We start from the raw sequence: 14,151 nt of genomic DNA, 5'->3' as shown, positions 1-14,151 counted from the left end.
GTTAATTTGCCCTTAGGAGATGAAGAACAATCCTTCCTCTAATCTTTATTCTAATCCAGGGGTCGGCAACCTGCGGCATGCGTGCCAAGGCAGCACACGGGCTGATTTTTAGTGGCATGCTGCTGACAGCAGAGGTCCTAGCCACCAGCCCCGCTCAGCCTGCTGCTGGGGTCCCAGCCGCCGGCCCCTTGTCGGACTGGGATCCCGGCCACTGGCCCCTTGCCGGTCTGGGGTCCCGGCCATCAGCCCCTTGGCAGCCCGCTGCCAGCCTGGATGGACGGATCCCAGACAGGCAGCGGGCTGAGCAGGGCCAGCAGCCGGGACCCCAGACTGGCAGCAGGATAAGCCATTCAACCCGTTGCCAGTCTGGGGCCCCGGCTGCTGGCCCCTTGCCAGCCCCAGTCCCAGCCACCGGCCCCGCTCAGCCCACTGCCGGTCTGGCTTCATTAATTTAAGGAGTCATGTGCCAGTAAAAGGTTTCGCGTGCCAAACCAGCAGTGTGGGCAGCAGAGGGAACCCCAGACCAGCAGCGGGCTGAGCACCTCAGCCCGCTGCTGGTCTGGGGTTCCCTCTGCTGCCCACACTGCTGGTTTGGCACGCGAAACCTTTTACTGGCACATGACTCCTTAAATTAATGAAGACTTGGCACATCACTTTTCAAAGGCTGCCAACCCCTGTTCTAATTCTTACTCTTTAGAAATAGAACCATCGTATAGGGTCTGATTCTCCCCTGATTCACACCAGTGCAACTCCATTGACTTCAGTGGAGTAACTCCTAATTCACACTGAGGAAAGTGAGCAGAGAATAAGGCCCATAAGATTGTACAGAGGAGGCAGCTCCTATCTAGTGAAAAGGAGGGACATAATGCATATAAAATAGTGAAGGATAAAAGCAAACCAGTCCAGAGAATTTAAAAGCAGCAAATTACAAAGAACTCTGTGCTAAATTGTGAGCTGACAAGGCCAGCAGTGTTTCTTGCTTATAGTTGCTGGCAAGTGAAGGATGATGCCATGAATGGCTGCCATTCATTTGGTCTCACTCCCTCCCCACAGCCATACCCCATCCATAACAAGGGAGCACCAAACCCTTGAAGGACGGTGCTGTGAAGTTGGAAAGCAGGAGGACAAATTTAGACACAACTCCTTCCCTAACTAGTTTAGCCCAAGTTAGGGTAATTCCTGGCTCTCCATGCTTCTCTTCTCCCCACCAATTTAGGGTATGGTCTGGCCATCAACTATGTTCCAATCCTGAATTTCTTGCAGGACTTCAGTGGGAGTTAGGGTGTGCAAAGACTCATCCTTGATAGGCATGAAAGGGTTAATAAAGTAGAAACAGAAATAACATTGATGTAATATTATGGTAAAATGATTATTTAAGATTATTCTGAGATGAAAATGTTGGATGTGGGGAGAGAGAGAAGTTGTGTGCATTTGGAATTGGATGGACATTGCACTACACTGAAATAGTTGCCATAAGCCAAAACTTGTGTCATCTACAGATTTGCCTCCTGCCCATGCAGTGTGAATTACAGCTTTCTAATTCTGCTATGTTATTTAGCTGAAAACTCATCAAAAGTAAATTAATGCTCTATCCCTTGACTTTTCCCTGATCCTGAAAGCCCCTGAAGACAGAGTGCAAAACCAAGACATAGGTTAAAAAAAGTAGCCATGATCCACATGCTGTAAATGTTTTATAAACCTGTTGACTCGTCTAAGGGGCTAGAGCATGTGGTTTATAATATGTCAACACATCCAGCCATCTTGCTGATCGAGAATTTTCCACTTGGACTTCTGTCAACTCTGAAAGTAAGAAGAAAAGAGAAAACTGCTGGAACTATACACTACAAAGCCTAGCCCCATTAGCACAAACAATTCATCAGTTTAACTTCTGGAAGCTGTTGAGACATGAAGCATCCTTCACCCAACATTCAGTCATGTCAGCAGGTACTCACCTGCTGGGTACACCTCATGAAACATGGTATACCAAAGAGCCCAGCTATGTTGCTACTTAGTATCAATCTGCAGGGATAAAGCCATGTTTTTTCTACACTGGTGAAATTCCCTGAAATATAGACTGCTTCGATGCAAAAGCTCCAGAGAAGACAGAGCATTGCTAGTCAGTGAGAAATTGGGGAAAGGAGAGGGAATGTCTTTTGCAGTTCATTACTGTCATATCTCTAATTGAAACAATACCGTACAGAGAAGTCATTGTGATATGATTATATCTCACTCTGATAATAGGATATACACAGTTATAGTACATAGAGCAATATAATCGTACAGTATAAGAGTAAAATTCTCCCATATTGGCATTCATTGTTAAACAGGAATTTCACATTGTTTCCCTGTTATCAAATAGATTAATGGATAATGAAAGTGGTTGTATATGCTACTATACAGCTGCTTTGACCCCAGCCAGATCTGACTATTTCCCTGACTTTTGGCATCAGTCTTGAATTTAAATACCACTTTGATGATGGTGCGATATGAGAATCTTCAGCCGATTGAGTTTGTCTTGTTATTTCAACTCTTGCCTTCCACGATGCCCTTGCACAGATAGGAACAATCCCATTTCATTCCTGGTAATATTTCTGTTCAGTTTGTCATATATTCCCACTCATCATTGCCTTCTTGCTGAAACACATTGTTATCATATGCAAGACACTTCTCCGCATTTCTTCTGAGCTGACCCACAAACATCTTCCTTTTACAAGCCCCAGAACAAAACCAGATGCTTTTGCTAATATAAGCTTAAATACATTTTCGCCAAGTGGCCACTGCAGAACTGTACAGAAGAACCAAAGGAAATAATGCACTGTTCACATCTCATGATCCCAGCGGCCTCTAGAGTCCAGGAACCTTTTCACTCCCAAAGTTACACATTCTCATGAAGATGAAGGGGTAAACCGGTTCTCCTCTGTGGGCCAGTAAAACATACAAGAATCCTAATCACTTCAGAGACCAAGAGTCAAACCAGTTTCACTTTCCTGCCCACCAACCATTAGCCTATGTAGAAAATCATAATGAATAATAAAAAGCCTTCTGTGTTTTGTCTCAGTCCTTACTCAGCAAAACCCCCACTAAAGCAATGGGAGTTTTGCCTGAGTAAGAATCAAGCAAAAATTGAATGAGGATATCAGGATTTGGCCCAGTGCTTTTTTCCCACTTTTACTAGCTCCCACTGGGCCTTCATAAACATCATATAAAAGATCTGAACAGTGAATAGACCCAATAAGTGTCTGTTTTCAAAAGAGCAACTTTGTACGGAGCACAGCTACACCATACTGAGTCACTCTGTTCAGTTTAGTACCAAAGAACAGTCACTATACCTATAGGGAGAACACTGAATTCAAATTTAGAGCCCCGCACCGTTAACAAACCTGCCAGCTAAGTTCAGATTTTAGAACATTATCATTGTTAGTGTTCTCTGGACATTGGGTAACCCACACACCTCCTGGGTGTGGTGTTCTGTCCCATCTAGTGACACTGAGACCACTTAGAGAGATAAAATGAGTCTGCTCTCCAGCCTTAGCTAATAGCGAGTTTGCTTCTAGCTCATGCGGTAGAGACTCATGCACTAAGCTCCAGAAATCCCAGGTTCTATCCCGCCTGCTGATGACTAGGGTCTGTCAGTGTTACAGTTGCACTCATCTGTTTTTACCTGAAATCGATTATCTCCATGGATTCTTCAGTGGTGTTCAAGAAAACTTTAAGTTCTTGTCCTTTTTTCACCTGGATTCCTCCATCAAGGCTGGTTGATGTCCTCAGTCCTGTTACCCAATTCAAGCCAGCTCTTCCCAAACTCTCCACAATTCCCATTTGCGCAGAAATCTGGATAAAAGCACTGAAAAGATGAAAAGAACACAGTTCCCACTGAAAAGCACCTCCTTATTTACCAACATCATTATCTAAGCCACAGGCTTCTTATCCTCTGTGGCACTGTACGTGTTTCATTGCTAACTTTAAAATTGGGTGAACATTTTGTTTTTTAAAATAACTTTGAAATATTCAGACACACACATCTTAACACAAGCCACAGCAAAAGTCTGTGTTATAACAGAGAGGTATACAAGCTGAGGAATCTAGACCTGGATTCAAATCCAAACTCCACCAGAAGAGGCAAGGGAAGTGGTTGGATCCAGTGCTTTGGTTCAGGCCCATCTCTATTTATACGAGACATAGCAAAGATCAAGTAAACAATTCAAGAACACAGCTAAAAGTCTGACAGAGTCAGGTAAGCTAATATAGGGCTAGATCCTTGTCTGCTATAATCTGAAATATATCCAGTTGGTGTCAACAGAGCTATATTTGACCCATAATGCAATTTATTCTCATATGCAAAATTAATTCATAATACCACAGATTATGAAGTGATGCTCATAAACAGAGGAATAAGTGGATAAACATTTTTTAACCAGTAGCCTCAACAAAAGTATGAAATTCTTTGGACTCCCACATTTAATTTTTGGGGCAAGGATTTCTATCCATAGCTCAGAAAAATCTTTATAAACTAATATCTCATCTTCAGGAAACTGCTTTGGAAAGTGGTATAGTTGTGGAAGAACAATGTGAGTATGTAAGACAAACACAGGAGATGTGTGTAACTTATCTAATTGGATTCAGAACAAACCCTCCCTCCCAATATTTTGTTTTAACAGGGCTAACTTATTGGTAGGAACACAGCAAAAGAATATTCCTGCCTGAATGACTTCAGTGGAATGGCCTCATACAATTAAAAAGCACTCAGACTATATCCCATCCTCCAGGTCCCATTGGAGACAAAATCATGGAGATCCCTATGAAATCCAAGGGAGAATCAACTGTATTATATGAAAAGCAACTCGTGAGATCACTCGCCTGCAAACATTTGTAAACTTGACTTTGAGGTACTATAGGTGCGCTGGCTAAAAGAGCAGGGCTGGAGAAGCACAATAGAGACTTTAAAATTAAATAGACAGCATAAAAAAACTGTTGCTTCCTGATAACATGGCAACATATAGCACACTGCTGGTCGCTGAATAGTTCTCCGTGGATTTCCTAACTGATTGCAGGGCATATCCGCATGGAACTTGTGCCTAAAGCATCACTCCATTCTCCTCACTGTCGGAAGTGTGTGGAAGTAATAAATACATGCTAACACTATGCAGTTATGTAGCACTTTACATTCACGTGCCTTATAAAAGTGAGCTCATACTATTAATCTCATTTTACAGATGGGAAACTTAAGGAACAAAGGGTACATCTACATGGCAATAAAAGACCTGTGTACAGCCATGGCTAGCTAGCCAGCTGATGAGGGCTTGTGGTGCTTGGACTGCGGGGCTAAAAATTGCAATGTAGATATTCAGTCTGAAACCCCAGAAGAAGTTTTTAGCCTTGCGAGCCCAAGTCAATTGACCTGGGCTCTGAGACTCAGTGCCACAGGGATTTTATTGCACTGTAGACATACCCAAAAAGCAAAATGTCCTGAGGCAGAAGCAAAACCAAGGACTCCTGATTCCCATTCACATGTTCCAGACACTAGACCATGCTGTCTCTCTTCTATTACTACAGTTCTTAAAGATGTCAACCAAGCTCTTTCAAAGGTTCCTAGGATACATTTCATGATATTGGTATACAACCCACAGTCTGTAATCACAGTATGGTTCAAAGTAATTACAGTTTAACTACAATGTACATGAATTATTAAGCTATGTAGGCATTGCTACTATATAAAGCATCTTTTACCTTGGCTTGATATATCCATTTATGAAAAAATTTGATCGTTGTTTGAAATCCACACTCCCTTTGATTTTTACATTGGTTGCTGCAGATGCATTTAAAGCCAGTCTAACCTGAAAGCCTGAAATTGATGGAAAGAACAATTCTTCGGTAGCCAGACTCAGTCTTTTATTAAACTGGACCTCTTGTCCCTATGGAAAAACAAAATAATAATAATAAAACAAAATAAAATTGCTATGAATATCATAAAGTTAGCTGCAAGGATTTTTCCAGATTTTTGCTTGAGACAGAACCATCTGCTGTGTTTTCCATAGCAGGTCCTTTTCATTGAGCTAGAGTTGGAAATTAATGAGAAACCAGCACCAAAGCTTATCTTTGGCAAGCCATGTGAGTGTTTAAAGACTAAGTATTATTTTGCTCTGAAGTATGAAAGGTTTTGGACAAGAACAGGGACAAGACATTAAACTAAATTTTGTTCATAGTGATACAAACACATCCCCTTCTGTTACAATCCAGAGTAGATCCCACATATTTCCCAGTCTTAGAGGTTTCTAAAAAATATTCTGATTTGGTTAGATTTGAACAAATAATAATCCCCGTCTTCCCCTCTTACATATCAGTTCAAAACTATTTTCTCCAAGCACCCACGTTCAAACAGCAAAATGGTTCCTTTTACCTTTAGGAGCTTGACAGCTAGCTCCGCCAGGTTCAGAGAATAATGTTTCACTTGCTTCTTTATATCCTCACAGTCCAAAAAGCTGAGTTCATTTCCAAAAATCTTGATGCTCAGTTCGCATTTCAGCTCCTTCTTTTTCCCCATCCTTTCAGTAAACTGACAGAATGGTACAGAGTTATTTAGGAACAGGGGCTATTTACACAAAATGCCATTCAACTTCATACATCGCCAGTACAGTTCAGATTATTAGCAGAGGGGATGGTGGGGCATTTGAACCCACACAAATATGACAAGCCCACATGAGCTCTTGGTTATTAGGCCTGCTGTGTCCTGTATAGCATTCCACACACCAAGGATCAGCTACTTTCAGCCAGGAGCAGAAGTGATAGATGCTCCCAACTGAGCATATTCAAGATGGGTGAGTGACAGGGCTCCTGAAATGCTGAACGCTGCTGTGCCAGAGACAGATATGGCTTTGGGGAAACGAAACTGCCGACTCCTCTAGAATAATCATGGGTGCCAGGTTTGTATCATTTTTGGCGGTGTCCAGAATGAGTCCAAGGAGAGCTGTTCCGTCCTTAGGACGGACCGGGACAACCGCCCAGGCCCAGCACTTTGGGGGACCCCACGATTCAGGGGAATGCAGGGTCCAGGGCAGCCTGGGGAGTTAGCAGGAGGTGTGGCGCTGGCAGCAGCAAGTGACACGGCTCCATCCTGCCCTGCTCCACTCTGCCCCACCAGCTCCCAGCATTGCTAGAGGGAGGGGGCAGAAGCTGGAAAGGGGTGGGGCAGGGGCTTGGGGCAAGGGCTAGAACAGGGATGTGGAGGGGGCAGAGCAGGGGTAGGAAGAGGCAGGCTGGGGAGTTGAGGGGAGGGGCAGAGCAGTGCGCAGTGGGCTGGAGCCAGGTTGCTCACTGCTGCCAGCACCAGGCCCCCTACTAACTCTCTAGGCCACCCTGGACCCCACATCCCCCTGAAGTGCAGAGCCCCGCAGAGCACCAGGCCCAGGGTGGTTGCCCCCATCTGTCCTCTGAAAATACAAGCCCAAATATTGGTGGAGCACAGGCACAATGGGCCCATATAAATCGCCGCCTATGAAATAATAATCTTTGACTCTTGCTGTGAATGGAACTCACCCATCCTGTGGGTGCCATGTTTGCCTCCAGATGTCACCAGCCTTCACTGACTGCCACTGCGACTTCAAACCCTTCGAAGCAAAGCCTCTCCCCCTGACTACAATGTTGATGATCTGGCAGAGGTGGACATATTGGCGTCATGTGGCTCCTAACTGCTGTGAAAATCTGTTTAGCTATTTCTCCATATGCCCCTATATAATAATTTTAGTAAAACTGGTTGAATTTTTTTTTAAATTTTCAAATTTCAACAAAAATGGGGCAAATATTTCCATGACATTTTCATGAATTATTCCCACAATTTTTTTTATCATCTTTATTTTTTAGGGGATGTATGTCCTTAAAACTTTCAGACTTTAATCCATGTGTTGATTTAGGGTTTCCAGCTTTACTGCTTCTGAATTGTGGATGAGTTTATGAAACCGTATCACGAAATTGCTGTGTCATGCTAAGCCTATACGTGTATGGATCCACCAGCAGTGAGCAGGGTCACATCTCTGCCAAACCTGAGGTAATGATGGATGATTAGCACTTAGTGATTGTCTAGTCAAAGTAAGACACTTTGGGGACAATGGGTTTGCTCTAGATGGGAGAAAACACTCTCTCCTCTTGCTCTAGTTTGGGAGCAGTGGAAAGTTACCAAAAGGCAGAACAAAAGAAGCAGGTGACCCCAGCAGGAATCTACAAATGGACACATGGAGGGGAGGAGAGGGAGGAACATAAGACAGAGCCATTTTGCACCAGATTAAGATGAGAGAGGCTGCTGCAAGGGCAAGGCAGGTAAGGGGGCAAAGGACCCTGCCTGCCTGAGGGAACACAGATGGACACCCAAGGGAAGGTGAGCTAGTGAGGAACATTGCATTTAAGAAGTGTTATTGTTTTCTGTGTGATCTGTGCTTGCTTGTGCTTTACAAGATTACGAACAACAGAGCATTAATGTGTTAGATTCTGAGCAAAGTGTCTCTGAATGTTAGTTTCACAACATCTATGTATCGCTCAGTGAGCTGAACTGTGAACCAGACGCTTCACGCCTTTGCGGTAGAATTCTGGGAGGGGGTTTCTTGGTGGCTACAGCTTGTTCTGGGGCCTAGGGTGGTGGGCTGAGGAGCTCCATTTCTGAGGAGTAACAGACAGAGTCAGTGCCCAGGAAATGTGCCAGAGCAGTGGTTCTCAAACTTTTGTACTGGTGACCCCTTTCACGCAGCAAGCCTCTGAGTGTGACACTCTCCTCTCCTTATAAATTAAAAGCACTTTTTTATATTTAACACTGCTGGAGGTGAAGTAGGGTTTGGGGTGGAGGCTGACAGTTCACGACCCCCAATGTAATAACCTTGCAACCCCCTGAGGGGTCCCAAACCCCAGTTTGAGAACCCCTGTGCCAGAGAGACCAAAAGAGGAACTATCTGCTGCGGCTTCAGAAATTTAACACACACACGCACACACACAGGCTTGGATTCCCCTCACAGCAGTCCTACTGGGTAGCAGGAAGAAGGTGCTTGCTAGGATCTGTGACACCCTGGCAGCGCAAAATAAAGCCTATCATGCAAACATTGACACACATGCTTAACTTCAAGTGTGGGAGCAGTCCCCTGTTAATTTCAATGAGACTTCTTAGGAGTTTGATGTAAAGCCCTTGCATAAGTGTATGCAAGATCAGGATCAGAATCTGTATATAAAATAAATACATTAAACAATGACTATAATAATAAAGAGTTGAACCGATAAATTTTAACAATTTAAACATTTGTTTAGCCTCTCTTTCCAGAATAACCATGAACAGATTTCGCCTTTCTCAGACGTATTTTTTTTAACTTATTAGACAACATTGTTTACTATTAGAAAATTGGTTTGTGTTGGGTAGTTGTGATCAGTCAAGTAAGTCACATGGTACTGTTTCTCTCCTCTGATTAGATTAAAATAGCATGCTTTTGCTGGGTAAATTCATAAAAGAAAATGTAAATTTCTCCTTCCCTGAGTATTCACATAAGCCAAAAAGCTGTTTTCTGAGTCCACATATGCTAGTGAAAGTTGATTACAAGAATGTCCATGGAAAGAGGCACAAATACAGCCAAAGAAAATCCAAGCGCAAATATTGTCAAATTTAGAGCTCACAGAAATATATTTCCATTATCTGCTCAGCTGTAACATCAATCATGTGCAGGCTCCTATAAACTGTGGCTGTCTCTTTGTTTCCAACAGGAAAAAAAAGATGGTAAATAATCCAAAAAGACCAGCCTTTCTGAGCAACTGGGGTAATTTACCAGACTATAGCTCAGCTGTTGCAGTCAGTCCCCACCACCTCCCAGTCAGTTCTGCCCAGAGCATGGGTTTTTCCAAACTCTAATCTTCATTTCATGGTCGCTGTACAATGGAATTCCATTGCAGTTCAGAGCACACTCAGCTGAATAAGAAATAAGTAATAATAGTGCATCAAGGCAGAAGCTCAACATTAAGGGTTTGCTTGTGTTCCTCTTGAAACCAATGGATTAAAAAAAAAACCAATAGAACAATATTAAGCCTCAGATTATGGAGGGACAGCCCAAAGTATTGGTGACCAATGCTTTGAGATAATATAGCTTCTACAAAACAGGGCATGATTCTCCACATCCTTGATTCTTGCACAGTCATTAACACCTGTGCAAAGTGATTGTAATACACTGCCACATCCAAAGGGCAGCATTCTACATCCTTTTTATACAGGACTTCTAGGAAATTCTAGATCAGACCCAGAGACTACTTTAGAGCATCACAGGCTTTAGCAGGATATGTATATTCAGTTACCTTTTTCACTAACTCACTCATCTTATTGTACTTTCCACCTGGACAGCTCTGCTTTGCGTTTCTTAACTTGGGCTTGGCACCTTTGGTCACAAGACGATGTCCACGGCTGTCTCTCTTTGAAGTCAGCTTCTTTTGTTTGGATTTTCCAGCTGCCTCCACTGGATTGTCTGACTTGGAGTTTCTTTCATCAGTATTTGTAAACAAGTATTCACTAAAAGTAGCAGAGTGTTGGCCAACCATCTTCTGCATGAGATCTTCCGCATTCTCTAACCGTACGTTAAACTAGAGGAGAATATATTTAGAAAACCACACATAGCTGGGCATAACCATGTCCATACTCAGCAAATAGAAATTTAACTACCAGCATGGCTCTGGATTGGCAAAATGTAGACTTCTATAGCAACAATGAATTAGCCATACCAGGCCAAACCGTTAGTCCTTTGAGTCCACTATCCTGCCTCAGGCTGTGGCCAATACTGGATGCCTCAGTAATAACTTCCATATCACAACTATAGCCAATCATGTGATGCTCTATATTGGGGAAACATTTCTTTCTTAATCTGGCAGCAATCCATTTGCACCCTGAAGCATGTATTCTGGCTATACCTAGTTGAGCATGTTACAAATAATATTGGTTGTAAAATTACACACCTCTTTTTTCTGTGCTACATAGAAACGTCAAGTGCAGTTCTGTTCAGAAATCTGACTAACATGGCATTATGAGGGTCTATATCCAATTGGTGCACATTTCATGTAAAAAAGTTTTTTTTTCCTAACTACTCGCCCTGCAAATGGTAACCTGGAGTCTGAAAATTAAGATGAATTCTTTCCCTCATGGGCATCTTCAACAGCAATAAAGATTCTGGAGGCCAAACCGCACCTTCAGTTCCAGCTGTGCAATTCCAGGCATAACAGGGCACAATTTAAAGACAATGAGGTTGCATATGGGTCACCATTTTGTAATGACCATAACCAGGAGTGGTCAGCTGGGATTGAACCTGGGGCCTTCAGCAACAAAAAGCAGTCTTGAACTAGAGGAGTAACTCTGTTGGGTTGCATCCAGCTCCCATTGAAGCCAATGAAAAGATTCCCAATGACTTCAATAGGAGCTGGATTGGGGTTTAGCTGGCAGCAGTTCTAGACTTTATCTCCAATGTGGATAAGGCACTCGTGGAGAATATGAGCTGCTTGGCTAGTCTACTACATTAACATAGTAGAGACAGTTATCAATTTGAACACAATTCAATCTGTTAATTGAAGCGTTGAAAGGGCTGATGTGTGTCCAAACTGTCATAAACTCACCAGATGAATCTCATATACAACATTTATTAATCTCAAGAAAAAATATACAACTTGATGAAGAAATTGTAATTGGAAACTATACCCAGAAACTATAAAAGCACTTACTTCTATTTCAATACACTAGGCATTCCATGAAGAGGGAAAAAACAGAATTTACCTCCAGTAGATTTATAGCCCGCCCTAGGGTATATATAGTCAAGTTTGTCATTGTTGATCGTGGGATGAAAGATGCAGGAGAAAAGACCAGTGCTGCCTCCACATTAGCACCTGCAGTTGCTGCAATATAAAACATCAGACAGACATCGGGTCATTTTAAGATCAAATATTGTCATTTACTTTTCAAGTTCCAGCCTTCCTCTGGGAAATGGCAGTTTTGTCCCTTATGGAGAAGAAGAAAACATTCAGCCAACAGATGAATGCATTTATTAACCCTTTAACATAGCAAAAACTCAATGGACACCACAGTATGCACAAATCCTAGCTCACCTACAGGAAGAAGCATTTATGGTTTATGTCTTACATATATAATTAAAGAGGAAGAGTTTTATAGTACATGAGCAAAAATACTAATCTTAATTTGCTTCTGAGAAACTAAAACAAAAACAGATGTGCAGGGGGAAAAAAAAAGATTTGCCTTAATCTCCTCTCAGATTAGCGTAAATCCAGCAAAATCAACATAGGTGCTTCAAAATAAAAACAATGAAAGTGACAGGAGAAGCAGGCCCCAAGTATTTCAGAGAGAGTTCTATTTAGTGGCATATTTGGGTGCCTAGTGGTATGGGGCTCACTACTGACATGTAGGAAGATAAGGGTTCAGAGGTGAACTCAGGGAACCTCCTCCCCAAGTCAGTTTATAACCTGGAGGAAGTTGCTAATCATATCTCCTTAGTGTCCGTGATTGCACTAGCCTGAACACCACTTTTGTTCCTGCTCTGGAGGTCCATGCCCCTATGGAAGAGAGTGTTGTAGAGTCAAAGGAATGACTAAAAGTACCAAAACAAAGTTGATTGGATTGGATTTTCCTTTCACTCAGATCTATTGAACACCATCACATTCAATGAAGTGACCATTGATTTGCACCAGCAGAAGTGAGAGCAGAATCAGGCCCCACGTTTCCATACCTGGGTTCTATTCATTCACAAAAATTTAAAAATTCTGTGAGAAAGTGAGGAATAAAGGAAAAAGAAAGCCACACAGGGATTTAAAGCATGCACACGTGGCACAAGGTCCAATTTTAAAGCAAAGTATACCTGAATGGAAAGTGACATCTGAATATGAGGAATATTTCCATATCTCCCAGTCAAACTCTCTGCTGAGAATGTCATCAGGAAGAGAATCTCTAAGATATTGCTTCAGGGGATCATTTGTCTCCAGGAGCTGAGAGAGGTGACTCCAAACAAAAGAACCCACTTAAATTAGACAAAGAAAGAGGCTTGTCAATCACAGAAGAGGGTTTTTTATTTTTTAAGGAACTAAGATACAGTACCAGATTCTTCACTTTACACCTGTGCAAATCCAGAATCTCTGCCCCCAGAGCCGACTTTAGGCCTGTTCCACCAATTCCCCCGAACTGGGCCACGTGCCTAAGAGGGCCCCAGGCCCAGTGAGAATCCCTTCCCTGGCTAGAGGTGCCTTTTTAATTTTTACTCACCTGGTGGCGCTTCGGGTCTCCGACGGCACTTCAGCAGCAGGTCCTTTGCTCGCTCCGGGTCTTCGATGGCACTTCGGCGGCGGGTCCTTTGCTTGCTCTGGGTCTTTGGCAGAGGGTCCTTCAGTACCGCTGAAGACCTGGAGTGAGTGAAGGACCCACCACCAAAGTGCCACCGAAGACTTGGAGCACCACCTGGTGAGTACAAGCCCCACGTGTTTTTTTACATGTGTGTTTGGGTTTTTTTAAGTCATCTCTGCTGGGGCTCCATTGAAACTTTTCGAATTGGGCCCTGCACTTCCTAAAGCCGGCCCTGACTGCCCCAACAGCACTGGGGTTAACTCCAGTTTACACCAGTGTAACAGAAATCAAAGTCTAGAGCACTAGCTAATCTCATCACTGGCAAAGTTATTTAAAACTCCCAATTTTAATGCATCCTAGTAAAAGCCAGAGTTTGTTCTATGTTTCAGTAATGGTGTTTACAAACTTTCCAATTGCTGTAGTTAACTAACTAGTATTTAAAGATAACCAACCTCACTATTTGCAGTATTCAATTTTTCAATTTTTTTTTTTAATAATAAAGTACATAATAGCACAAAGGAATGCACTGGATTGGAGGTAAAATTGGAGGTACATGCTGCTGAGTACCAACAATGTAGCTCCAAAGATTTAGAATGATTCTGGATTTACATTACTGTAACAGAGCAGAATCTGGCTCTCTGGCACCAGATAAATGAAGAGGTCACTCTATTATCTAATTACATTAAAAAACTATATTAAAACAGTATTAATGCTGCCCATGCAAACTTAATTCAGTCCCCTTGTAAGGATGCATTATGATCGGTTTTCCTCAACATCACATTGGAAGTCTATGGAAAAATCTGGAATGG

The 14,151-nt window shown here is 42.6% G+C and overlaps 1 protein-coding gene across 1 annotated transcript in view; it reads right to left on the bottom strand.

The window, feature by feature from the left end:
* Positions 1-14,151, bottom strand: part of LOC116824393 (uncharacterized) — a 179,900-nt gene that overhangs the window by 104,409 nt on the left and 61,340 nt on the right. The window contains exons 14-19 of the mRNA XM_032779632.2: positions 12,864-13,022; positions 11,771-11,889; positions 10,312-10,593; positions 6,398-6,553; positions 5,728-5,912; positions 3,662-3,844 (exon numbers count right to left, since the gene is read on the bottom strand). Coding sequence (XP_032635523.1) covers positions 3,662-3,844; positions 5,728-5,912; positions 6,398-6,553; positions 10,312-10,593; positions 11,771-11,889; positions 12,864-13,022 — 1,084 coding nt within the window. The remainder of the gene's footprint in view (positions 1-3,661; positions 3,845-5,727; positions 5,913-6,397; positions 6,554-10,311; positions 10,594-11,770; positions 11,890-12,863; positions 13,023-14,151) is intronic.

The sequence above is a fragment of the Chelonoidis abingdonii genome, chromosome 9, assembly GCF_003597395.2.
Source record: "Chelonoidis abingdonii isolate Lonesome George chromosome 9, CheloAbing_2.0, whole genome shotgun sequence".
NCBI lineage: Eukaryota > Metazoa > Chordata > Testudines > Testudinidae > Chelonoidis > Chelonoidis abingdonii.
The sequence above is the reverse complement of the archived record's forward strand: the minus strand, read 5'-3'. Positions and strand labels throughout refer to the sequence as shown.